We start from the raw sequence: 26596 nt of genomic DNA on the forward strand, positions 1-26596 counted from the left end.
ACCCAAGATGACATGATGAGATAGACATGTGTATATACAGTGGTAAGCATACATACACTTATGCTGTGCTCTTTTTCTTTTTTCCCTGCCTGAAAGAGTTAACATTCAGCTATTGAACTGACCGTTTTTCTCCAGTCGGGCTCACTGATAACAAATGACTGCTATAAAACACTTTCCTAAGCAGATAACTAGGCTTCTTACTGCAAGGGAAATATTCAAAAAGTCAATAGTTTATGTATTTTTACACTGGGATGCTTGAGACACTGCAATTGAGCAGAGACTAAAAAACATTAAATCTGCATTGTAAATGATTATACATAAAATAAAACCTTTAGATATCTAAAAAAAATGGTAAGTCTAGGAGTAGGAGGACAGATCCAACTGTTTATCTCATTATTTTCATCTCGGGTTCACTTTAAAACTTGCATGTCTACACATACATGTAGTTAGTTTTACATAATATACACTGATATATGTTTGGCTACTACTTGTCCCAGCAGCTTCTGTCCATCTCTGTGGAATTCCACTGTCCCACTCCTGCAAATGGTGAGTTGGCAGCACGGTGGTTAGGTGGATAGCACTTTCTGGTTCAAATCCCAGCTAGGGCACTATCTGCACGGAATTTGTATGTTCTCTGTGTGGGCACTCCGGTTTCCTCCCACATGTTAAAAACATACAGGTAAGTTATGGTAGGGATTCGATTCTGAATTCCTCCGAGAGACAGTAAGCGCTGCGTAAGATGTTAGCCATATAAATATATAAATAATAATAACCATATAAATACAGTACCTCTGTAGTACTATAAACAGGCCCACATTAGGCACTCTAGGCTCCGGCCTATAAGGGCTGATTTCCACTATCGCGAATTCGCATGCGTTTTTCACATGCAAATTCGCAAAGCAATACAAGTGAATGGGACTTTTTCCACTTGTCAGGATTCCTTTGCGTTTTTCTGTGCAGAAAAAATTTGCACGGCAGAGCCATCAGAATTCGCATACCGCATACCGTTATGCGAATCGCATACAATGTATTTAATAGGAAATTCGCATGTAGAAACAATGGAAAAGCACACCAGCACTGCCATGGTTAAATTCGCATACATCGTCATACATGCGAATTCGCATGAACATTCGCATAGACCCGCATGCGAAATTCGCATCCGCATGCGAATTTTTACCGCGGCGATTCGCACCGCACAAGTGGAAATGCAGCCTAAGTGTCAGTGTGTTGAGAGGAGCTTAGGAGGAGGGGGGCAGAGAAAGCAGTGGCATAGTTTAGAAGGAAAAGCAGTGAATGTTTAGCGGGTATAAAATAAGAGTGGGAATGAAAAACGTGGCCCAAGTCCAAACACATCATGAGGCAGAAAGGGAGATACAGTTTGTGGTGAGGACATGGAGTGGGAGAGATGAAGGTACACAGAGCACCATAGAAGTAAGCAGGTCCATGTAACATGTGCTTTGGCCAGCAGGAAGGAGGTAGTTAGCCTAGGATCTGGAATCTGAACATTGAATCTGAATCCCATTCATTTCACTCTCTGCTGTATAAACATGGGTCACTTACAACTTTAGCCTCAGATTTGCATGTAAAATAGCGATACTCAAATAACTGGTATTTGCATGACTTCCCCTTATGCACAGTTTTGTTTGCTCTTCACTTTATGATATCACCACTCTCTTTGTATTGCATTCCCTTTCTCTCTGTTTGTGTATGTGAGTATTTAGGCCCTTTTCATGGACAGTGCCACCCGGCTGCCAGCCACAAGCGCCATTCGGCTCTAATTACATGCAGCCAAATGGCAGCATTTTTTAACACTGTGTGTGTCACTTTAGACACACGATGGCATTACCTGCCGCCGCCGGCAAAAAAAATTCTTGTGTCATGTCTGAGCACAGCGACCACCGTGCTCAGATGCAACTTCATTGGGGCCGTCTGTCCATTGCCTGTGCTAAGCGCTAACAAGTGCCCAACCGGTGGACTGGAGCAGCTGACAGGCAGTAAATTCACCACCTTCAGCTGCTCGGGAAGAAGAGGCCATGCTGTATAAGTAAATATAGACATACGGTGTAGTTAAAGGGGCACTACAGCAAAAAACGGTAAAATTTTAAATATGTGCAAACATATACAAATAAGAAGTACGTTTCTTCCAGAGTAAAATGAGCCATAAATTACGTTTCTCCTCTGTTGCTGTCACTTACAGTAGGCAGTAGAAATCTGACAGAAGTGACAGGTTTTGGACTAGGCCATCTCTTCATAGGGGATTCTCAGCAAGGCTTTTATTCTTTATAAAGATATTCCCTAAAAAGGATTTAAACAGTGATGAATTCCCTGCTCACTACACATTTTTTTGGCAGTTGGACAGAGCAACTGCCATTCACTAAGTGATTTTGAAAATAAATATATCCCTGAGAATCCCCTATAATGAGATGGACTAGTCCAAAACTTGTCACTTCTGTCAACCTACTGTAAGTGACAGCAACATAGGAAAAAAGTAATGTATGGCTCATTTTACTCTGGAAAAATTGTACTTCTTATTTGTATATGTTTGCACATATTTTAAATTTTAAAGCTCTTCGCTGTAGTGCCCCTTTAAGGCTAAGAAAATGTCAGAGAGGACACATGTGTTAAGAGGTGCTGTCCAAGTTCTTATGCAAAATTACTATTATTAGATAGAGCCGACATCTTCCACAGCGCTGTAAGGATGGAAGGCAAATTAAAATGCGTTGGGGGGGGGGGGGGGGGGGGGTGTTTGCAGGGGGACTCAGCCAGAAAAGTTTTGCAGGGATGGGGGGCTGCCTAGTTCAAGTTACACACCCAAATCAGCGTGGTCATTCTGGCAGTCACAGCTTGGGGAAATTTTCCACAGAATATATACTCAAATCACTAACTTTGGTTAGATGAGCTCACAGTATAATCCCTACCATAGTCTTAGAAGCATGTATATTAAAGTTGCCAGCCCGATGTTGCTGATAGATTTTCGATAATGCTCCTTTATCAATATTCAATAAAGAGTTTTGCAATAGAATAGCTGAGCATTAGCTATAAAATAGCTAAGTGCCAGCACCCCAAGTAAACTTATCTGTAGTCATAGTCTAAGTCAATACTGAGGTAAGGTACATTTAAAAAAAACATTTATCTATTTATTTGTGGAACTATATGTCTTCCCTGAGTATATATATATATATATATATACATATATATATATATACACACACAGTACAGACGGCCACTATAATAATTTTTCTGGTGCATTCGGGGGGGGGGGGGGGGGGGCATACCCAAGATAATAAGGTCGTTGCTTCATTGTGGACAGACCAAATTTGATCAGCTAGACAGTCACTGTTCTGTCATTCAGCTACCTCAGCCTGGCGACCATATGGGCTTGAAAACCGCACTCTGGCCATGGTGCGCACCAATCCAGCACGGCCGTCACTACACAAACAGCTGTTTGCGGTGCGTTATGCAGTGCGTTTGGTGTGTCAGTGGGAAGCAGTACTCTACTTACACTCCCTGATTGATGTATACACATGCAAGATGTTTGAAAGCACGTTAGGCCTGCAATTTAGCATTCAATGCGATTTCGGCCCTTAAAACGCTGCTTTGCGTCAAATCCAGATTTTTCCCTGGGACTTTTGGCGTCTATCCCACTCCGCCATGCCCCCGTCCAGGTGTTAGACCCCTTGAAACATCTTTTCCATCACTTTTGTGGCCAGCATAATTTTTTCTAGTTTTCCAAGTTCGCCTCCCCATTGAAGTCTATTGCGGTTCGCGGAAGTTTGCGCAAACCGAACTTTTTGCGGAGGTTCACAAACCCGGTTTGCAAACCGAAAATCGGAGGTTCAGGCCATCTCTACACAGGAGGACACAAGAGGTACAAGAGGACATGAGGTAGAAGGGGGCATATCCACAAGATGCCCCTTCACCATGGATGCACCAGGTTTAGTATATATTTTTTTCTCCTGATTTTTGTCCTCTAAACCTAGGTGCATCTTATGGTCATGAGTGTCTTATAGTGCAAAAAATACGGTATATATAAATATATATATATATATATATATATATATATATATATACTGTACATATATACACACACACACATAATAATAAATGAAATACTAAATTTACGTCAATTGCAACAGAAAGAAGATCTATGCACATAGTTAGAGAACAATAACACATTCTAAAGTGCTTTAGAGTAAAAACTACGACCCCCATTTATATACGTAAATTTGGCTTAAAGAATGCGCAGCAGAATTACCTTATCGAGAGCAGCTTGTACAATGGACTCGCTCTCAGTATCCAGCGCAGAGGTGGCCTCATCCAGTAACAGTATCTTGGGATTGCGGACCAGGGCTCTGGCTATGGCTATTCTTTGCTTCTGGCCACCACTCAGCTGAGCTCCTCTTTCTCCAACAAGGGTTTCAAATTTCTACAGTTAGATGGTAAAAACAAAAGTCTGTGGATTGTGAGGATGCACACCTCCGAGTTCAAGTTTATTTTATTGAAACGTTCAATCACTTCAAGCTATTTCCCTAGAGATTTATGATGATTATTATAGAAGCTGTGTCACGAAAACTGTTACAATTTAAAATGCATTCGTATAAAAACATACTTTTCTCAAAGAGTAAAATGCACTATAAATTACTTTATTTTCTATGTCGCTTCTCATACCCACCAGAAGATTTCCGCAACAAGTCGTTAGCAGCAAACTAACATTTTTCCGCAATATCGTTACATAGTTTAACATAACTTATAGATTAACAAATGTTCAATGACTGCAGATTACCCGCTTCGATTGTCAACCGTCATGATGGATCTCATCGTGGATAGTCGTTCCGATCCCCATTGACCTCCAGGCTAATTACAAAAGCTACCTGCATGCCTGTCATTTATTCCCGCAGTACGCGATTGCAGAAGATGGATCGGGGAACAAACGTTAGTCGCATCTTTTTTATCACCGCATATCACCTGATCCATCTTCCGAGGTCTTCTGGAGGTTATTCAGCACAAAAGTAGGTAGCAAAAATCTGACAGATCTGGAGGATTCTCAGTCATTTCTCAATTTAATTACAAAAGCACTTTGTGAGAAAACGCGGAAATAGCAGAGTAAGGCGGCTGATTCCGCGTTCAACATGGCAGCTTGCGCGCATGGGCCTGCATCCACTCGCCTGACGGAGCGTGGAGAAACCGCCGCATGCCCAGTGAACAAGGCGGCGGATTCCGCATCCGACACGGCGGTTTGCACGCATGGGCTTAACACTAGCAGTATGGCTGAACGCGGGGAAACCGCCGCATGCTCTGACAGCGGTGCGCCTGGCCCCGCGTTCAAACCAACAGATGCATTACAACACTTGTCTGGTGTGGCTGGGACTGATAGTCCACACAGGTTCAGAAGGACGCGCGCGCGCTGAGAGGCAGGGCCTTTATGGCAGTCAGAAGGGTGTCAGCTGATCTAGCTGATCAGCTGACAATTCTATCAGGTTTCATTGGTCCAGCACTTAGGGGAGTCGCTGGAGAGTGCTGGTGTATATATACTGGGTGCTGGTCATTTCTCTGGTGTCTGGCGTTGCGATCACTACGTGGTAGCACTCAGACCTTGTCAGTATCTGTGATATTTTCTGTGTTATTATCTAGACCAGTTCCTGGGTGTTGACGATCAAGGACCTCACACCTCAGTCTATGGAAAACGGTATATTATCTGTGTTATTATCTAGACCAGTTCCAGGGTGTTGATGATCAAGGAGCTCACATCCAAGACTAGGCATTGTTGATTATTTGTTATGACCTTCTGCTTTCCTGACTACTCTTCTGATCTCTGATTAGGTACTTCGCTATATCTGATACTCTGTTGCCGAACTCTGCTTGTCTTAGGATTCCGCATCTGTCTCCTGTCTCTGATTTGTCTGTCTGTTGCCGACCCGGCTTGTCCGACCTTGAGAGCTATCTCCCCAGTCTAGAGATAGCTCACAGACCTGGGGGTGACACCCTTCCTTGGTGTCACTCACACTCTGTCCTTCCTACTCCTAGCCTGACCCCTCTCTCGGGAGAGTCTCAGGCTTACGGAAGGAACGTGTTTCTGTGCAGTACTCCTTACTGCTGTGCACCTGCTCCTCAGGTGCAGTCCTCAAAGTATTTCTGTTACACCAAACACTCTTATTACCCAGGTGTCCAGAGGTTAGAGATATATCTGATTATCGGTGATACTGCAGATCATCAGTATTCGGGTATATATCTGTATTCTCAGTGATACTGCAGATCACCGGTAATCAGACCCTCTCTGTGTTACACCGATCGTTACACACTTACTAAACTACCAAAATAGTGACTAAACGAGTAGAGAGCCTGGCTATTTCTTTGTATAGATCCTTTATGGAGAGTGTTTTTATAAAGAACTAGCTTAGTTTAAAAACGGGCTCTAGGTCTGTCATCGCCGCAGCATTACAGCTCGCATGCACGCACCCGTCCTCCACGCGTGCACACATGCCCGGCCCATGCGCGCACCCACACCCCCGTCCGCCCGCCCCCTGGCATGTCCTGTGTCCTGTTCCAATGGCTGTCAGTGCTGGACATGCGCAGTAGCGCAAAAGCACTGACACAGGGACATGGGATGCATGGACACACTACTCAGCATTATTCCACTATCCTCAGTTTGAAAATGTTAGATGGAAGGAGGAACTTGAGGAGCATGTTAACTCAAGGTTGGGAAGGGTCAAACAGAAAATGTTTCACATATCTATACTTCTAGTGAATAATTACATCAGGAAGCTCCATGATGAAGTCATAGGCATTGGCCTCTTTGGTCGCTTTCACAATTTCTTCATCAGTGACATTTTCTCTTCCATATCTGATGTTATTTTTGATGGTGGTTCCAAACAGTACCGGCTCCTGGCTGACCACACCAATCAACTCCCTGTAGTGTCTGACATTCAGTGATCGTATATCATGGCCATCCACCAGTATCTGAAAAGTGATTAACAGAATATACTAAATTAGAAAGAAATTAGTAGATGAAGGCAAGATGTCTGTACTCTATGTAGAGCCTATGTAGAGTTAGGTCTTTACCAAATACGTGAATAACGTAATCTATAGTTTTAATTTTCAATGGTAAAATATTGGTAAATTTTACAAATATTTGACTACAGCTAAACCTAACCCTACTCTCGCACAGAACCTACTCCCCCAATGCCTAACCTTAATAATCTCCAGGCACAAACGCCCTTCCTGAGGCCTAACCTTAACCCGCCCCTCCCTGCATAAACTCCCTTTCTGATGCCCAACCTTAACCGTCTTCTCCCTGCACAAACCCCCTTTCTGGTGCCAAACCGCACCGTTCCCCACAAGCCCCCTTCCTGAAGCCCAACCATAAAAGCCCCCCCCCACAAGCCCCCTTTCTGATGCCCAACCTTAACTGTCTCCCCCACAATACCCCTTCCTGAATCCCCACCTTAACTGCCCCACCCCGCACAAGCCCCCTTTCTGATGCACAACCTTAACCATATCCCCTCCGCACAAGCCCACTGTAACGATTGTGGAACTTTCTCCGTGATCAGCGCACAACGCGTGCGCTGATACGGCGGAAATCCTCCACAAGCGTATATTTGCAGGCACCCAGCAAAAGGTGCTACGCACCCGTAGAGGGAAAATTCCTGTCGGCAGATGGCGCTGGGGAGTGCAGAGGAACCAATCCTCTGTACCTCCACAAATGCCAGACAGGAATTGTATGAAGCGCAGAACGCAATCGCAAGAGAGGCGATTGCAAATGAAAATGAGCAAAGGGACAGGTTGTATGTGTGTGCGCCAATCCAGTCGCCACCCCGCGACCGCGCACACACAACAGCAGATATGAAATAGGAACGCGATCGCGAGAGTTGCGATCGCCAGACGTGACACAAGGCAGATCAGAACAGAATACGAGGGTAGCAAAGGCACAGCAAATAAAACAATGAGGAGATACGGAAAATAACAAACGCTAGATAACCGCGAACACCGCACTCATTCGCAACAGTGCACGCGGTTATGCGCGGTCTCCATGTGATAAGCACAATAGAGACAAGCACGCCTAACTAACCATTAACAGACAAACATGAAACAGAGGACGCGAGCGCTTGCTTAACGGTTACCTCACCGAGCCTCCAGCAATCGTAGCAGACAAGACAGACACACGAAAACAGGGACATTGCTAGAGATAGGATCCACAGCACTAGCGAAAAGTGGCTAGCGCGATCCAGGTACAGAGTAGCAGAACAGAAGGATCCCCAGCGCTAGCGAAAAGTGGCCAGCGCGATCCCAGAAGACAGAACAGAAGGATCCCCAGCGCTAGCGAAAAGTAGCTAGCGCGATCCCAGGAGACAGAACAGAAGGATCCCCAGCACTAGCGAAAAGTAGCTAGCGTGATCCCAGGAGACAGAACAGAAGAGATAGCTGGTAGCAACCGCTGCACCAGCTATACTCCAAGAACAGCGATCAGAACCATTTCCTGTCGACCACCATAGGGACAGGACAATGGCAACAGGCAAGACAAGACAGAACAGGCAATACAGATAATACAATCCTAACTGCACTAGGGAAATCTGCCTAGCGCAGATTCAGGAATTACTCGAAGCTGATGTTCAAACAGAGAGCAAGGCTGACACCCCACCAGGAGTGTTACATAGGACGTAATCCTTATGACCAGCGAAGCATTGCGGGAAAGACATAGTACTTATAGTACACGCCTCCAATGAATGTGGCCAGGCAATTTGCATGACAACGCATGCAAATTCCTCTGCAAGCACAAGCTGCAAAACTGACAAAAGCTCTTCTTTCCAGAGTCCTGCAGCATGCAAACCTACACAATGGTCAAAGGGCTGCCTGCCTGCACAGGCAGCTGAGCAAATCATCACACCCACTTCCTAATGCCCAGCCTTAACTGCCCCCCACACAAGCCCCCCTTCCTGATGCCCAACCTTAACTGCCCCCCCCCACAAGCCCCCTTCCTGATGCCCAACCTTAACCACCCCCCCACAAGCCCCCTTCCTGATGCCCAACCTTAACTGTCCCCCCCACAATCCCCCTTCCTGAATCCCAACCTTAACTGCCCCACCCCGCACAAGCCCCCTTTCTGATGCACAACCTTAACCATCTCCCCTCCGCACAAGCCCCCTTCCTGATGCCCAACCTTAACTGCCCCCCCCCCCCACAAGCCCCCCTTCCTGATGCCCAATCTTAACTGTCCCCCCCACAAGCCTCCTTTCTGATGCCCAACCTTAACTGTCCCCCCCTCATAAGCCCCCTTTCTGATGCCCAACCTTACCCCCCCCCCAACAAGCCTCCTTCCTAATGAGCAACTTTAACCGTCCCCCTCACAAACCCCCCTGATGCCTAACCTTGGCCATCCACCCTGCACAAACCCCCTGCCTGATGCCTAACCTTAAAGACAACCCCCTCCCTGGCAACAAACCTCCTGCCAGCACAAACCCACCCAAGAAAAAAATTAGGAAACTCAGCAAAAATGAGGGCAGCACAGTGGCGTAGTGGTTAGCGCTCTCGCCTTGCAACGCTGGGTCCCCAGTTCGAATCCCAGCCAGGTCAACATCTGCAAGGAGTTTGTATGTTCTCCCCGTGTCTGTGTGGTTTTCCTCCGGGTACTCCGGTTTCCTCCCACGTCCCAAAAACATATAAATAAGTTAATTGGCTTCCTCCTAAAATTGGCCCTAGACTACGATACATGCACTACACAATACATACATAGACATAGTACTATGGTAGGGATTAGATTGTGAGCCCCTCAGAGGAACAGTTAGTATCAAGACAATATATACTCTGTACAGTGCTGCGGAATATGTCGGCGCTATATAAATACTAAATAATAATAATAAATATTGTGTGGCCACCGCCGGGCGCCCGAACCCAGCCCCAAACCGGCAGTGAATCTCCCCTTTGTTTTACAATGAATAACAGCACCCGATTTGTCCAAGAGCCGCATGCGCCCAAATTTACTTTACCTCTCCTTCTTGTGGGTCATACAGCCTCTGCAGCAGCTGCACTGTGGTACTTTTCCCACATCCGCTCTGACCAACCAATGCCACTGTCTGGCCAGATTTCACCTTTAGATTAAGTCCTTTTAAAATCTGGTGAAGGAAATAAAAAAATAATATATATTTACAGTTAAAAGAGAAATATATATAGTGCAAAAATGGAAGACCAAACTGGTGATATATCTTCCGGATTTTGTTAAATAAAAACCAACACCCACGACATTAAGTTTTACTTAAGACATTTTTCCAGTACTTTGAAAACCTTTTATTTCGTTTGTGTGTCTTTGTTTCAGGCAAATTCCACACGTGGTGCAGTGTGCCTGCTGCAGGACAATCGCACTGCACCATTTCACACACCCTGTGGCAGACAGTGCAGACGGGGTGATTTGGGCAGCTCCGCCCCCTGCTCATTAACGTCCTCCTTGCTGGACAGGAAGTATGTCAGTGAAATTTGAATGATCGTTGCATGCGTGCAGCACAGCTACCGAGTGATAGACAGTGCTGCACGCATGTGCCGATGATTCAGAATTCACTGGCGTACTTCCTGTCCAGCAGGGAGCATGTTACTGAGTGTCCAAATCACGCCATCTGCGCTGTCTGCCACAGCGTTTGTGAAATGGTGCGGTGCGATTATTGCAGTGTCATTGACTCCAATGCAACTGCGTGCCGATAGGTACCTCTCATACAGCTCGGCAACACACAGCAGAGTCTGCGTCACCTCTGGGTCATCAGAAGCACTTTCGTCGCAACACATTGCACTGCGGGTAGTGTGGCTAGTCTCATAGAGACTAATGCAATGCAACAGGGGAGCAGTGAAGAAGAGCGACAAAATGCCCCAGTAGGATAGGGGCCTCAAGATGCAAAAATAGACTTTATTATCCCCCATCCATGTATTGTAGTGTTAACTACACTGACGAAATACAGCTTATCTGCAGTCATTGAGTACATCATAAAGGAAATCTTTGCTGAGAGAATTATGTAGCCTGTCCTTCATAAAAATACTACTTGCTCATCTGACACAGCAGGAGGCAGGCCAGCGGACAGGTGAGCCTGCAAAACTCACCATGGGCCCAGAGGGGAGGGGCACATGGGTGGGAAGACCGGGGGGGGGGGGGGGGGCAGTAGGTAGAGTTGACTCCAGATTTTTAATGAAACTCTATTGAACATTTGCCGTGTGTGGCAGGTAATAGATCCTTCTCTGATCACATTCAATCAGAGAGGGATCTATCAGATGCTCGAATCTGGAGGTAATCTAGTAATGTATGGCCACCCTAAATGTACAATCATGATAGTGTCAGTAGTGGTCACCTCAATAGAGACCAATAAAGCCAAACCTGTATATTGGACTCAGTAATACATACTGAGTCAAAGAAGTCTATTACTGTAAAAGTGGGTAATAAAAATGCAACTTTTATTTTTCACTTAATTTATAAAGGAAAGAATAGACCATTCTTATTTGTGAACTAGGCTGGAAAACTGGAAATAAAGAAGTACTTTAAATACCCAAAAGTATAGTAAAGTCGTTTCACTCACACAAATTAAAGATCAAAAAAGGCGCAATGCGCACCAGATGATGTGGATAGGCGGGCACTCAGGCGCAAAAGACCCGACCCCGCCGGCAGGTCGCCATCATTGTGGGCGGCCAGCGGGGACACCAAGTACCACCGGAGCTGCGGCGAGGGGCTGGAGGAAGCCCCAGGTGAGTAAAAAAACGATTTTGTTATTCGCATCGGAAGTCCTTTAAGGGGTGCAAAAGTGGTGAACAGAAGAGCCATTAACATGAAGTGACCAAGAAAAATGCCACCAAATGCCAAAAGTGGAGACCCCATGAGACATTTCCTCTGCTCTCCAGAATTAACTGTGAAGTTTTCCCACTTTGAGCAGGTCTGTATAAATGTTTATAAATATTGGAGGTATTCTTAAAGGACAACTGTAGTAAGAGGGATATGGAGGCTGCCATATTTATTTAAAGACCATAATGTGTCAGAAAGTATCAAAAGCAGAGGGGGAATCTTAAAGTGACACTGAAGCCCCCCCAAAAAAGTATGATATAATGAACTGTATGCATAGTATGGATAATTAATAATAATTCCAGTATTTGCATAGCGCTTTTCTCCTGTCGGACTCAAAGCGCTTGCGAGGCAGCCACTAGAGCGCACTCAGTAGGCAGTAGCAGTGTTAGGGAAGTCTTACCCAAGAACTCCTTACTGAATAGATTCTGGCTTACTGAACAGGCAGAGCCAAGATTCGAACCAGGGTCTCCTGTGTCAGAGGCAGAGCTCTTAACCAGTACACTATCCATCTAGAATGCTAGTAGCAAAGAAAGGAGTCTCATATTTTTATCTTCAGTTGTGTAGCTGTTTTTCTATAGCATTGCATCATTCTCTAATGTTTGCAGTTTACAAATTACACTCTGTATTTTAAATATTTTAAATGATGAAACAGAACAGAGCTAATGACCCTTTGAATTTCCTGGCAGAAAAACCTTAAACCAACAAGAAACAGTAAAAGACAGGGTGAGATAAGTGCTTCAGAAAATAGCATTCCTCTCTGACTAGTAGGAGAGCTCAGAGAAGCTATTTTGCATAGATAACAACTGAAGTTTCTTAACTCTTTCTGCACTGGAAACATATATATATATATATATATATATATATATATATATATATATATATATATATATATGATACTCATATCTATGCTACTATTGTTCAATTTCGCAGCTGCACTACACATACAAATAATTGTCTCATAAGTTTATTTTCACTTTAGATTCCCTGAAAAAGGGCCAGGAAACTAGAAGGGTGGCAGCATCAGCAATATTATCCTCCCTAATCTTCATAATTAATGAAGACTAAGTTCATTAAATATTCTGCATGGGCCTGACCTGAAAAAACAGGTTTAGATCACTGATATACATAATCCATGCAAATAGTGTCCTGGCACTCTAGTGCTGCAAGGTGGGTTGTCTTGTCTCTTCCTTTTGCATGGTCATTATATAATGCAGAAATAACCTCACCTGTCTGGTGATCAGCTGACTGCCAGCTTTATAAATAGATCATTATATATGCAGAAATAACCTCACCTTTCTGGTGATCTATGTATAGGAAGTTATTAGTGGAAAGATAACACTGATTATTTATCTCTGATAAAAATGGATGCTAGTTGAAAAGGAATTACAGCAAACCCCATCCAACCCCCTCCCACCCAACCCCCCTTATTTTCCTTTGAAAATGCATAGAAACATAGGTAATTACTAAAAAAAAATATTAGCCACAAATAGCTTAATTTGTCCTAAAAATAACAATATATAGATCATTTAGTTGTGATAATTATTGATAAAGCTGTTGCAAAAGTAATCAGAGCTGAGCTGAACTGTGGAAATGACCAGGGCAGAGAAGTGGTTAATCGGCATATCTCTTGTTGGTGGGATTGGGAGCGCCATAAAGCCGCAATACATCTCTTAGCTGCGTTTAGGATTATAGCTGTAAGCCTACTAGCTTTATGAGATTGTCTTGGGAGTGAGTATCCCAAAAGTAGGATAAGTAGCTTGTATGTGTCTCCCAAATCTCACTTAAAAACTGGCCAATAGATTTCCAGAAAGGTACAATACGCATGCCAAAACAGAATAGTTTTATAGAGCAGTTAAACAAACAACAAAACACAGAACATTTATATCGCGCTTTTCTCCTGGCGGACTCAAAGCGCCAGAGCTGCAGCCACTAGGATGCGCTCTATAGGCAGTAGCAGTGTTGTGGATTCTTGCCCAAGGTCTCCTACTGAAAGAGTGCTGGCTTACTCAACAGGATGAGCCGGGATACGAACCCAGGTCCCCCCCACCCACCACAGCACCTGCAGGCAGGCCCGCCATCAGGGGGGAACATCCGTGACTCCCGTCACGGGCCCCGGGCCTGCAGGGGGGCCCCATCCCCGCCGCGGCCCTGGCGGGTGCCGCCCGGCCACTGCTCAACCTCCCCTGGCCGCTGCTCCCTCCCTCTAGCCGCCGCCGCCTCCGCCGCCCATCAGACCCCGATCAGGCGGCGACAGTAGTGCGGGCGCTAGGACCCAGCGCCCGCACTGATATGCGGAAGTGACGTCACTTCCGCATATAGAGCGGGTGCGTCCAGCGCCCGCTCTTACTGGTCGGGTCGCCGCTGATCTTGAGGTCTGACGCTGCTGGCAGCCTGGCAAGGTAGGGGAAGCAGCGGCGGCGGCGGCGGCGGCGGCGGCGGCGGCGGCGGCGGCGGCGGCGGCTGGGGGGGGGCGCTCCCTGTCACTCCCTGTCACTCCCTGTCACTCCCTGTCACTCCCTGTCACTCCCTGTCACTCACTCACTAGCTAAAGGGGCTCCCTGTCACTCACTCCCTAAAGGGGCTCCCTGTCACTCACTCACTAGCTAAAGGGGCTCCCTGTCACTCACTCACTAGCTAAAGGGCCTCCCTGTCACTCACTCACTCACTAGCTAAAGGGCCTCCCTGTCACTCACTCACTAGCTAAAGGGGCTCCCTGTCACTCACTCACTAGCTAAAGGGGCTCCCTGTCACTCACTAGCTAAAGGGGCTCCCTGTCACTCACTCACTAGCTAAAGGGCCTCCCTGTCACTCACTCACTCACTAGCTAAAGGGCCTCCCTGTCACTCACTCACTAGCTAAAGGGGCTCCCTGTCACTCACTCACTAGCTAAAGGGGCTCCCTGTCACTCACTCACTAGCTAAAGGGGCTCCCTGTCACTCACTCACTAGCTAAAGGGCCTCCCTGTCACTCACTCACTCACTAGCTAAAGGGCCTCCCTGTCACTCACTCACTAGCTAAAGGGGCTCCCTGTCACTCACTCACTAGCTAAAGGGGCTCCCTGTCACTCACTCACTAGCTAAAGGGCCTCCCTGTCACTCACTCACTAGCTAAAGGGGCTCCCTGTCACTCACTCACTAGCTAAAGGGGCTCCCTGTCACTCACTCACTAGCTAAAGGGGCTCCCTGTCACTCACTCACTAGCTAAAGGGGCTCCCTGTCACTCACTCCCTAAAGGGCCTCCCTGTCACTCAGTCACTAGCTAAAGGGCCTCCCTGTCACTCACTCACTAGCTAAAGGGGCTCCCTGTCACTCACTCACTAGCTAAAGGGGCTCCCTGTCACTCACTCACTAGCTAAAGGGCCTCCCTGTCACTCACTCACTCACTAGCTAAAGGGCCTCCCTGTCACTCACTCACTAGCTAAAGGGGCTCCCTGTCACTCACTCACTAGCTAAAGGGGCTCCCTGTCACTCACTCACTAGCTAAAGGGCCTCCCTGTCACTCACTCACTCACTAGCTAAAGGGCCTCCCTGTCACTCACTCACTAGCTAAAGGGGCTCCCTGTCACTCACTCACTAGCTAAAGGGGCTCCCTGTCACTCACTCACTAGCTAAAGGGGCTCCCTGTCACTCACTCACTAGCTAAAGGGCCTCCCTGTCACTCACTCACTCACTAGCTAAAGGGCCTCCCTGTCACTCACTCACTAGCTAAAGGGGCTCCCTGTCACTCACTCACTAGCTAAAGGGGCTCCCTGTCACTCACTCACTAGCTAAAGGGCCTCCCTGTCACTCACTCACTAGCTAAAGGGGCTCCCTGTCACTCACTCACTAGCTAAAGGGGCTCCCTGTCACTCACTCACTAGCTAAAGGGGCTCCCTGTCACTCACTCCCTAAAGGGCCTCCCTGTCACTCAGTCACTAGCTAAAGGGCCTCCCTGTCACTCACTCACTAGCTAAAGGGGCTCCCTGTCACTCACTCACTAGCTAAAGGGGCTCCCTGTCACTCACTCACTAGCTAAAGGGCCTCCCTGTCACTCACTCACTCACTAGCTAAAGGGCCTCCCTGTCACTCACTCACTAGCTAAAGGGGCTCCCTGTCACTCACTCACTAGCTAAAGGGGCTCCCTGTCACTCACTCACTAGCTAAAGGGCCTCCCTGTCACTCACTCACTCACTAGCTAAAGGGCCTCCCTGTCACTCACTCACTAGCTAAAGGGGCTCCCTGTCACTCACTCACTAGCTAAAGGGGCTCCCTGTCACTCACTCACTAGCTAAAGGGGCTCCCTGTCACTCACTCACTAGCTAAAGGGCCTCCCTGTCACTCACTCACTCACTAGCTAAAGGGCCTCCCTGTCACTCACTCACTAGCTAAAGGGGCTCCCTGTCACTCACTCACTAGCTAAAGGGGCTCCCTGTCACTCACTCACTAGCTAAAGGGCCTCCCTGTCACTCACTCACTAGCTAAAGGGGCTCCCTGTCACTCACTCACTAGCTAAAGGGGCTCCCTGTCACTCACTCACTAGCTAAAGGGGCTCCCTGTCACTCACTCACTAGCTAAAGGGGCTCCCTGTCACTCACTCCCTAAAGGGCCTCCCTGTCACTCAGTCACTAGCTAAAGGGCCTCCCTGTCACTCACTCACTAGCTAAAGGGGCTCCCTGTCACTCACTCACTAGCTAAAGGGGCTCCCTGTCACTCACTCACTAGCTAAAGGGCCTCCCTGTCACTCACTCACTCACTAGCTAAAGGGCCTCCCTGTCACTCACTCACTAGCTAAAGGGGCTCCCTGTCACTCACTCACTAGCTAAAGGGGCTCCCTGTCACTCACTCACTAGCTAAAGGGCCTCCCTGTCACTCACTCACTAGCTAAAGGGGCTCCCTGTCACTCACTCACTAGCTAAAGGGGCTCCCTGTCACTCACTCACTAGCTAAAGGGGCTCCCTGTCACTCACTCACTAGCTAAAGGGCCTCCCTGTCACTCACTCCCTAAAGGGCCTCCCTGTCACTCAGTCACTAGCTAAAGGGCCTCCCTGTCACTCACTCACTAGCTAAAGGGGCTCCCTGTCACTCACTCACTAGCTAAAGGGGCTCCCTGTCACTCACTCACTAGCTAAAGGGCCTCCCTGTCACTCACTCACTCACTAGCTAAAGGGCCTCCCTGTCACTCACTCACTAGCTAAAGGGGCTCCCTGTCACTCACTCACTAGCTAAAGGGGCTCCCTGTCACTCACTCACTAGCTAAAGGGCCTCCCTGTCACTCACTCACTAGCTAAAGGGGCTCCCTGTCACTCACTCACTAGCTAAAGGGGCTCCCTGTCACTCACTCACTAGCTAAAGGGGCTCCCTGTCACTCACTCCCTAAAGGGCCTCCCTGTCACTCAGTCACTAGCTAAAGGGCCTCCCTGTCACTCACTCACTAGCTAAAGGGGCTCCCTGTCACTCACTCACTAGCTAAAGGGGCTCCCTGTCACTCACTCACTAGCTAAAGGGCCTCCCTGTCACTCACTCACTAGCTAAAGGGGCTCCCTGTCACTCACTCACTAGCTAAAGGGGCTCCCTGTCACTCACTCACTAGCTAAAGGGGCTCCCTGTCACTCACTCCCTAAAGGGCCTCCCTGTCACTCAGTCACTAGCTAAAGGGCCTCCCTGTCACTCACTCACTAGCTAAAGGGGCTCCCTGTCACTCACTCACTAGCTAAAGGGGCTCCCTGTCACTCACTCACTAGCTAAAGGGGCTCCCTGTCACTCACTCCCTAAAGGGCCTCCCTGTCACTCACTCACTAGCTAAAGGGCCTCCCTGTCACTCACTCACTAGCTAAAGGGGCTCCCTGTCACTCACTCACTAGCTAAAGGGGCTCCCTGTCACTCACTCACTAGCTAAAGGGGCTCCCTGTCACTCACTCCCTAAAGGGCCTCCCTGTCACTCAGTCACTAGCTAAAGGGCCTCCCTGTCACTCACTCACTAGCTAAAGGGCCTCCCTGTCACTCACTCACTAGCTAAAGGGGCTCCCTGTCACTCACTCACTAGCTAAAGGGGCTCCCTGTCACTCACTCCCTAAAGGGCCTCCCTGTCACTCAGTCACTAGCTAAAGGGGCTCCCTGTCACTCACTCACTAGCTAAAGGGGCTCCCTGTCACTCACTCACTAGCTAAAGGGGCTCCCTGTCACTCACTCACTAGCTAAAGGGGCTCCCTGTCACTCACTCACTAGCTAAAGGGGCTCCCTGTCACTCACTCCCTAAAGGGCCTCCCTGTCACTCAGTCACTAGCTAAAGGGCCTCCCTGTCACTCACTCACTAGCTAAAGGGCCTCCCTGTCACTCACTCACTAGCTAAAGGGGCTCCCTGTCACTCACTCACTAGCTAAAGGGGCTCCCTGTCACTCACTCCCTAAAGGGCCTCCCTGTCACTCAGTCACTAGCTAAAGGGCCTCCCTGTCACTCAGTCACTAGCTAAAGGGCCTCCCTGTCACTCACTCACTAGCTAAAGGGGCTCCCTGTCACTCACTCACTAGCTAAAGGGGCTCCCTGTCACTCACTCACTAGCTAAAGGGGCTCCCTGTCACTCACTCCCTAAAGGGCCTCCCTGTCACTCAGTCACTAGCTAAAGGGCCTCCCTGTCACTCACTCACTAGCTAAAGGGCCTCCCTGTCACTCACTCACTAGCTAAAGGGGCTCCCTGTCACTCACTCACTAGCTAAAGGGCCTCCCTGTCACTCACTCACTAGCTAAAGGGGCTCCCTGTCACTCACTCACTAGCTAAAGGGCCTCCCTGTCACTCACTCACTAGCTAAAGGGGCTCCCTGTCACTCACTCACTAGCTAAAGGGGCTCCCTGTCACTCACTCACTAGCTAAAGGGGCTCCCTGTCACTCACTCCCTAAAGGGCCTCCCTGTCACTCAGTCACTAGCTAAAGGGCCTCCCTGTCACTCACTCACTAGCTAAAGGGCCTCCCTGTCACTCACTCACTAGCTAAAGGGGCTCCCTGTCACTCACTCACTAGCTAAAGGGGCTCCCTGTCACTCACTCCCTAAAGGGCCTCCCTGTCACTCAGTCACTAGCTAAAGGGCCTCCCTGTCACTCACTCACTAGCTAAAGGGGCTCCCTGTCACTCACTCACTAGCTAAAGGGGCTCCCTGTCACTCACTCACTAGCTAAAGGGGCTCCCTGTCACTCACTAGCTAAAGGGGCTCCCTGTCACTCACTCCCTAAAGGGCCTCCCTGTCACTCAGTCACTAGCTAAAGGGCCTCCCTGTCACTCACTCACTAGCTAAAGGGCCTCCCTGTCACTCACTCACTAGCTAAAGGGGCTCCCTGTCACTCACTCACTAGCTAAAGGGGCTCCCTGTCACTCACTCCCTAAAGGGCCTCCCTGTCACTCAGTCACTAGCTAAAGGGGCTCCCTGTCACTCACTCACTAGCTAAAGGGGCTCCCTGTCACTCACTCACTAGCTAAAGGGGCTCCCTGTCACTCACTCACTCCCTAAAGGGCCTCCCTGTCACTCAATCACTAGCTAAAGGGGCTTCCTGTCACTCACTCACTAGCTAAAGGGGCTCCCTGTCACTCACTCCCTAAAGGGCCTCCCTGTCACTCAGTCACTAGCTAAAGGGCCTCCCTGTCACTCACTCACTAGCTAAAGGGGCTCCCTGTCACTCACTCACTAGCTAAAGGGGCTCCCTGTCACTCACTCACTAGCTAAAGGGGCTCCCTGTCACTCACTCCCTAAAGGGCCTCCCTGTCACTCAGTCACTAGCTAAAGGGCCTCCCTGTCACTCACTCACTAGCTAAAGGGCCTCCCTGTCACTCACTCACTAGCTAAAGGGGCTCCCTGTCACTCACTCACTAGCTAAAGGGGCTCCCTGTCACTCACTCCCTAAAGGGCCTCCCTGTCACTCAGTCACTAGCTAAAGGGGCTCCCTGTCACTCACTCACTAGCTAAAGGGGCTCCCTGTCACTCACTCACTAGCTAAAGGGGCTCCCTGTCACTCACTCACTCCCTAAAGGGCCTCCCTGTCACTCAATCACTAGCTAAAGGGGCTCCCTGTCACTCACTCACTAGCTAAAGGGGCTCCCTGGCACTCACTCACTACCTAAAGGGCCTCACTGTCACTCACTCACTCCCTAAAGGGCCTCCCTGTCGCTCACTCACTAGCTAAAGGGGCTCCCTGTCACTCACTCACTAGCTAAAGGGGCTCCCTGTCACTCATTCACTAGCTAAAGGGGCTCCCTGTCACTCACTCACGAGCTAAAGGGGCTCCCTGTCACTCACTAACTAGCTAAAGGGGCTCCCTGGCACTCACTCACTAGCTAAAGGGGATCCCTGGCACTCACTCATTAGCTAAAGGGGATCCCTGGCACTCACTCACTGCCTAAAGGGGCTCCCTGTCACTCACTCACTCACTCACTCACTCCCTAAAGGGGCTCCCTGTCACTCACTCACTGCCTAAAGGGCCTCACTGTCACTCACTCACTCCCTAAAGGGGCTCCCTGTCACTCACTCACTCCCTAAAGGGGCTCCCTGTCACTCACTCACTCCCTAAAGGGGCTCCCTGTCACTCACTCACTCCCTAAAGGGGCTCCCTGTCACTCACTCACTCCCTAAAGGGGCTCCCTGTCACTCACTCACTCCCTAAAGGGGCTCCCTGTCACTCACTCACTCCCTAAAGGGGCTCCCTGTCACTCACTCACTACCTAAAAGGGCTCCATGTCACTCACTACCTAACCTGGGGGTCCCTGTCAGAATCCAGGTGAGAGGTGTCTACCATAATAAGGGGGCATTCTGCCTATTTATGTGAAATGCTGTCTATTTATGTGCCTCATGACTGCTGAATTTGTCTTGTTGGGGGCCTAATGATTGAATTTTTACTTGTTGGGGGCCTCATGATTTGTTGGGAGCCTCAAGATTGCTGAATTTGTCTTGTTGGGGGCCTCATGATTTGTTGGGGGCCTCATGATTTGTTGGGGCCTCATGATTGCTGAATTTGTCTTGTTGGGGGTCTCACGATTGCTGAATTTGTCTTGTTGGGGGCCTCATGATTGCTGAATTTGTCTTGTTGGGGGCCTCATGATTGCTGAATTTGTCTTGTTGGGGGCCTCATGATTGCTGAATTTGTCTTGTTGGGGGCCTCATGGTTTGTTGGGGGCCTCATGATTGCTGAATTTGTCTTGTTGGGGGTCACATGATTGCTAACTGCGAGACTATGGGAAAAGCTGAATTATTACCATATGAGACAATAGCATTAAACATACTTTTTTAGCTTTTTTAAACAGAAAATAAAACTGGGAGGTTCTAAAAAATGATGGAGCACTTCCTCCTTCCGGCTTGAAGGAGGAAGTGCTCGATATCGAGGCTTGCAACGCGTCCATTCGGACACTTGCACCTCGTTGAAACGCTGGGCGGAGAGCGGCGTTCTGGGTAATTAACCCCGCTGCATCTAGCCACTCAGCTGTGGCAATTAGAGCTAACTTGAATCACGAGTATCCACCGTGGTTATTCGTGATTAATTTGTGGACAGTAAGCCTCCAACTAGCTCTGCCAACATGTAATGGCTACGCACATTTCTCAGTTTGGGGGGAGGGGGAACCCGGACTGATGATTTGTGAGGGGCCCCAAAATTTCTGATGGCGGCCCTGCCTGCAGGTATATTCCAATCTCTTGTCCTGGCAAAACAATCAATTTTATTTGTCAATTTGGCACTGAAATGTGCAAAAACAGGACTTTTTAAATGTCTGTTTTGCAGGAACTATTTAATACTGAGTGAGATCAGCATGGTTGTAAAGTAATACAAATGTTTCAAATTCCTTACCTGAACAGTTGGCCGAGATGGATAAGAAAAATGAATATTTTTGAACTCCACATTCCCTTTCATGATATCAGGTCTGTGTCCTTCTAATGAAAAACTGTCAATAGCAGATGTCTGTAAGTGTCACAAAGGAAAGGTGTGTTAGTAGCCTCTATGCAATCTGTACATTGTCATAATTCTATCATAAAATGTATGAATAGCTAGGGATAGGCATACAAGAGACATAAAACAGATCATCTAATACATTTTGCTATGGTAAAAAAACTCACTATAATGTGACATCAGTAACCACAGCCAAAGTGTTAGTAGTTTTTGTGTTGGAGAGTCCTTAGCCGTTAACGATGGTACAGGATACCCAACCCCTCCCACAGAGTTCTGTTCCCACCTTAATTATAAGCACAAACCTAGCGCAGTTATCTAACTAATGGATTGGATGAAAAACGCTGATTGGGACTGTTGAAGAAAACAGGAGGACGGAAAGGAAAAATGGTATTCTTGTGGACCCAACAGGCAAACATAAAGCATCATAAAATTAAAACGGGAATGGTGAGGGTCATTGTCAAATTCTCCATTTATTCAATAAGGGCTCCTTTCCACTGGGGTGATACATTCATTTTCGAATCAACTGTTACACCCGTGCTTTTGCGAAGCTGCAGCCGAATCGCTAAAGCCGTGCCATGCAGATGCGTGCTGCGGCAAACTGCAGCATGCCCTCTGAAATGCATCTGCATGTGATCCGGGTCTAGTGGAAATAACTAAAAAAAAAAAAAAAATCCTATTAATTTCTAGTACAACCTTAAGTCACTATGTCACAGTGGTGTAGGCTGACAAGCATTGCCCCAGTTTATTCAGGGAGATGAGTGTGCATGGGTTTCCTGATATCTGGAAGTTCAGTTGGGGCATATCTGAACATTCCGAGGTTTCTGAAAGATTAAAGAGTTAGACGGCCCGCAGGCCAAATGTGCCCACTGCGGCTTTTTCACTGGCTTGCAAACACAAAATGTATGACTTATAGATGTGGCCCACTGCACCTTTAAAGTGAACCCGAGGTGGCATATGATAATCCTTATAGGACCCAGAGGCATGTTGTGTTGTGTGCACAATGGCATGCCTCTGGGTCATTGTACTGTCACTATCAGCCCCCCTGCGCTGCGCTGCACCCCCTTAAAAGATTGCTAGGCTAGCTTGGCTTCCTATTGGAGGAAGCTAAGAGAGGCGGGGAGCGGCAGGGGAGCCTGGAATTAAGAAGGAGATGCTACAAGGCTAAGGCTGACTGACAGCCTCACACAACATGCCTCTGGGTCCTAATAGGATTATCATATGCCACCTCGGGTTCTCTTTAAATATTGGCGGCCCACATATAGAATAGCAGTGCTGGCACCACCCATCCACATACTGTAGAAGCTAGCGAGCAGTAATTTGCTGGCTTCCATTCCAATTCTGCATCAGGTGACATGCATCAGGTTTGTAATGGTATAGGGTGAGAGAGCTAAGCTGCACATCACAATCAGGCCTCACTGTCCAAATCACCCGCTGTGTTTCAGTTCACGTATTTTGGAGAGCAAAGCGTTAACGCTGCACACACGCACACGCTGCACACACGCTGCAGCACACGCTGCACACACGCTGCAGCACACGCTGCACACACGCACACTCACAGCAAGAATTATCTTCAATAATTCCAGTGTCCCGAACCATGTACTGCTATTTCCTGCCTGCGGTGGTAGTGTTGACTTAGACTTCTACTTATCTATCAGCAGGAGGCTGTATCCCAATTCTGGCAGCCCTGAACTTTGGCTATCCACCAGCAGGTGGCCCTTCACTATATTTACAAAGACTTGCAGTTCCCCTGTCTGACCTGCGGATGGCCCCAAGTGAACTTTCATTATGATTACTCACCACTAGTGGCATCCTGTGTTTACTAATTGCATTGTCTATTTAAGAACTGCCTCTTCCTCCATTAAATTGCCAGAACTTTGTTGTACTTTCCGACCTAAGTCTCTGGACATTTCCTGTACCCATTCCCTGATCTGTACCTGTTCCTGGTTTGTATCTGTATCTGAACTCGCTAACCTGTTGCCAAATCTCTTAGCTTGTCCTGACTCTGCTACTGCACGCTCATTTGGGTACTGTGAATAATTGTATCTATCCGTATGTTGTATATGTTTGTTTATATCTCGTGTATATTTCCTTGTAGACAGACAGACAGACAGACAGACAGACAGACAGACAGACAGACAGACAGACAGACAGACAGACAGACAGATAGATAGATAATTCAGGGGTCCCCGACCACCGGGCCGCGGCCCAACACCGGGCCGTGGGAAGTGTTGCTTTCCTCGCCTCTCCATGTGCTGTAATGTAAATTTACTTTCAGCCGCTCGAAACGATAACCTCCAGTCCCGCCCCCTCTGTTCCTAGTTTTCAGTGCTCTCCCTGCACAGCTATTTGCTCCATGTTCCACCCCCTGTCAGTAACTGGCTGGCTCTGCTCCCCTGGCCGTGATCGCGCTGATGGAGTCGCACATGCGGCAGACTCACTGAGGCAACGTGTGCAGATTGCGACTTGGCGGGCAACATGCTGCGTATCGAGGGGGCAGGCAGGAATCCAGGTGTCCTTACTGCTGAGGAGTGAGCCACCTGTGGAGCAGTGGAGGTCAGTGACTCAGGTCACCCACGCTGGGAGCCACCTGACTGTGTGTGGAGGAGCGGAGGTTAAAGGTATGCATGGAAAGAGGATCGATAGCAAGCTTGTGTTAACAGAACAAGGCCCCTAAAAATTATTTTTACCTTACCTGGGGCTTCTTGCAGCCCCCTGAGTCCCTCTGTGCCCACGGCATCCTCCTCATCCTCTCTGGTTAGCAGCCGCGACTCCCGCAAATCTGGCCCCTCACCATACCTAGATATGCTGCCTACACCTGTACCTGGCAAGCTGCGCTGCACCCGCTCCGGTAAACCCCCCACCAGAGCCCGCGACATAAGAATGCCGCCGCAAAACACTCATTACCCCCACCCACCCCCGTCCCCAGGAAAAAATTGGCCTGGATACTGTGCCCTGGCCCGAAAAAGGTGATAGATAGATAGATAGATAGATAGATAGATAGATAGATAGATAGATAGATAGATAGATAGTCAGAGTATTTGGATGTATGTGGGTACACTGCATGCCCTGTTTTGTTGGTGATTCTCTGTATATAGTGTGCTGTGCACGTGGTTGCATTTAATTTGCATTGTTATTTTTGTATGCATGATCTGGTTTTGCAATAAACACTTTATTGCACCTTATGTCCTTGTTTCAGTGTCAGTATCTCTGCAAACTGTGGTCATTCCCTGATTACCTGTCTAGTAATCGTGTCATCCAGCCTAGATTTTTTTAAATAAACAGTCCTCACTGTGGGAACTGCACATGACTGCAGTCTCATAACTACCGAGTTCGGCCAGCTGCCGGTATCCGATACACCACATCACGTATTGAGATGAATGGTAGCGTTCATCTCATGTTGTTTACAGTTGATTAACATTGATAAGGCAAGCACTGCCATTGATCTATATTTCCTGGATGCTACATGGATAATTTGATAATTCGACAAGGGCCTTTTTCTGTTTTAAAAATGTGCCAATTAACTTAGGGGAATGACAATTTATAAAGAAGAGGCAATCGGCAATTCACTAGAAATTCATAGCATGGAGTCTTCGATTGGAGGAAGCGAATGTCCTCCCCCTCCCCCCTCCCCCCCCCAACAAAAAAAATGGGTCCTCTATTGACTTTATTTGCATCTATGGAGTGCTTTTCACTCTGATCTATTGAGGCCAATAGTGCGCTCCAACTTTAGTGGTAATAGTTGCAAAACAGGCAGTGACTTATGGCAGACACTTAGGAAGCGCTACACCTGAATTTCTGATTAGAGAGATATCGGTTGTCGGATTGAGTGAACATTGACAAATATACAGTTAGCTTCCCATGCCCAGTCCAGGATTCACTGGCTTGCAAATGCACATTGTCACACTACAAATGTAGTGGTGCTCATGTATTCATAAAAATATATATTTTTCAATCTTATGTGCCATACATTACCTGATCAATTACATGAAATATACCATACGCTGCCCCTCTTGCTATGGAAAAGGCTTCCAGGTGGGAAAATGCCTGACCAATACAATAGCTGCTTATCACCACACTGAAGAAGACCTGCCAGAGAAAGGGACTTACATTAATAACAATAATAATGAAAAGCATCTCTGTGTCAACATTTACAATACTATTGTTATTTTTATTTGATAAAGATGAACTTCTGCTATGATCTTACTTAATAAAAACAAAGTCACATTTCAGTGCTTAGAACGCAGAGCTGAAAGCTGATTGGTTGCTATGAGATGTGGTCAATACTACTATCAGAACAATGGCAAGAATACAACTATGAGGTAGCTGAAGGCGCCCAAAAAATATATTTGTTTATATCAGCATATAAAAATATTACAGTCCTTCCTTCAAGAAAGAGACACACGTATAAGGGTTCAAAAAATTCCTATCTTCATTCTGCACTATTGGACAACACGTTTTACAGCATAAGCTGCTTCATCAGGTCAATTATTGTCCTGCATAACATAGTCACAATTAGCTGAGAGAGCCTCAGCAAATTCTTTATATATAGTTTTGGGTGCCTCCAGCTACCTCATAGTTGTATCTCAGTGACCCTAGACACAGGACTCATGCACTCTAAGAGGACTTTTACAGTAAAACCTTCTTTGGAACCGCAACCGCCAAACCTTATACACTGGCAAGGCTTAGTGGGGGCATGCCCACATGAGTGGTTGCATCTTCAGTAACCCACGCTTGTGAGTATATTAACATTCTGATATTCTGATATACTGTACATGTGCCTCATCACCTTACCCAACTACACCAGACTGGGCTCCTCTTGGTATCCGTGTTCTTTTCTTTTCACAAGTTTGGAATGACAAGAATATTTACTGTTCTGCATTAGCTTAAAGTTATG

At 47.6% G+C, this 26596-nt stretch overlaps 1 protein-coding gene and 1 long non-coding RNA gene across 7 annotated transcripts in view; one reads left to right on the forward strand and one right to left on the reverse strand.

The window, feature by feature from the left end:
• The window catches only part of LOC137518306 (ATP-binding cassette sub-family B member 5-like), a 232054-nt gene that overhangs the window by 173813 nt on the left and 31645 nt on the right, over positions 1-26596 (reverse strand). The window contains exons 10-14 of one of the 4 annotated variants that reach the window (XM_068235977.1): positions 25675-25788; positions 21604-21714; positions 9981-10106; positions 6754-6957; positions 4256-4426 (exon numbers count right to left, since the gene is read on the reverse strand). The exons of the other annotated variants lie outside the window; for them this stretch is intronic. Coding sequence (XP_068092078.1) covers positions 4256-4426; positions 6754-6957; positions 9981-10106; positions 21604-21714; positions 25675-25788 — 726 coding nt within the window. The remainder of the gene's footprint in view (positions 1-4255; positions 4427-6753; positions 6958-9980; positions 10107-21603; positions 21715-25674; positions 25789-26596) is intronic. 4 annotated transcript variants of the gene reach the window in all.
• LOC137518307 (uncharacterized) overlaps positions 14124-26596 on the forward strand; it is a 67775-nt gene continuing 55302 nt past the window's right edge. For 2 of the 3 annotated variants that reach the window (XR_011020784.1, XR_011020782.1), the window contains exon 1: positions 14124-14205. This is a non-coding gene — a long non-coding RNA (uncharacterized lncRNA). The remainder of the gene's footprint in view (positions 14206-26596) is intronic. The other variant, XR_011020783.1, reaches the window with a different exon arrangement.

This window comes from Hyperolius riggenbachi, chromosome 5, assembly GCF_040937935.1.
Source record: "Hyperolius riggenbachi isolate aHypRig1 chromosome 5, aHypRig1.pri, whole genome shotgun sequence".
NCBI lineage: Eukaryota > Metazoa > Chordata > Amphibia > Anura > Hyperoliidae > Hyperolius > Hyperolius riggenbachi.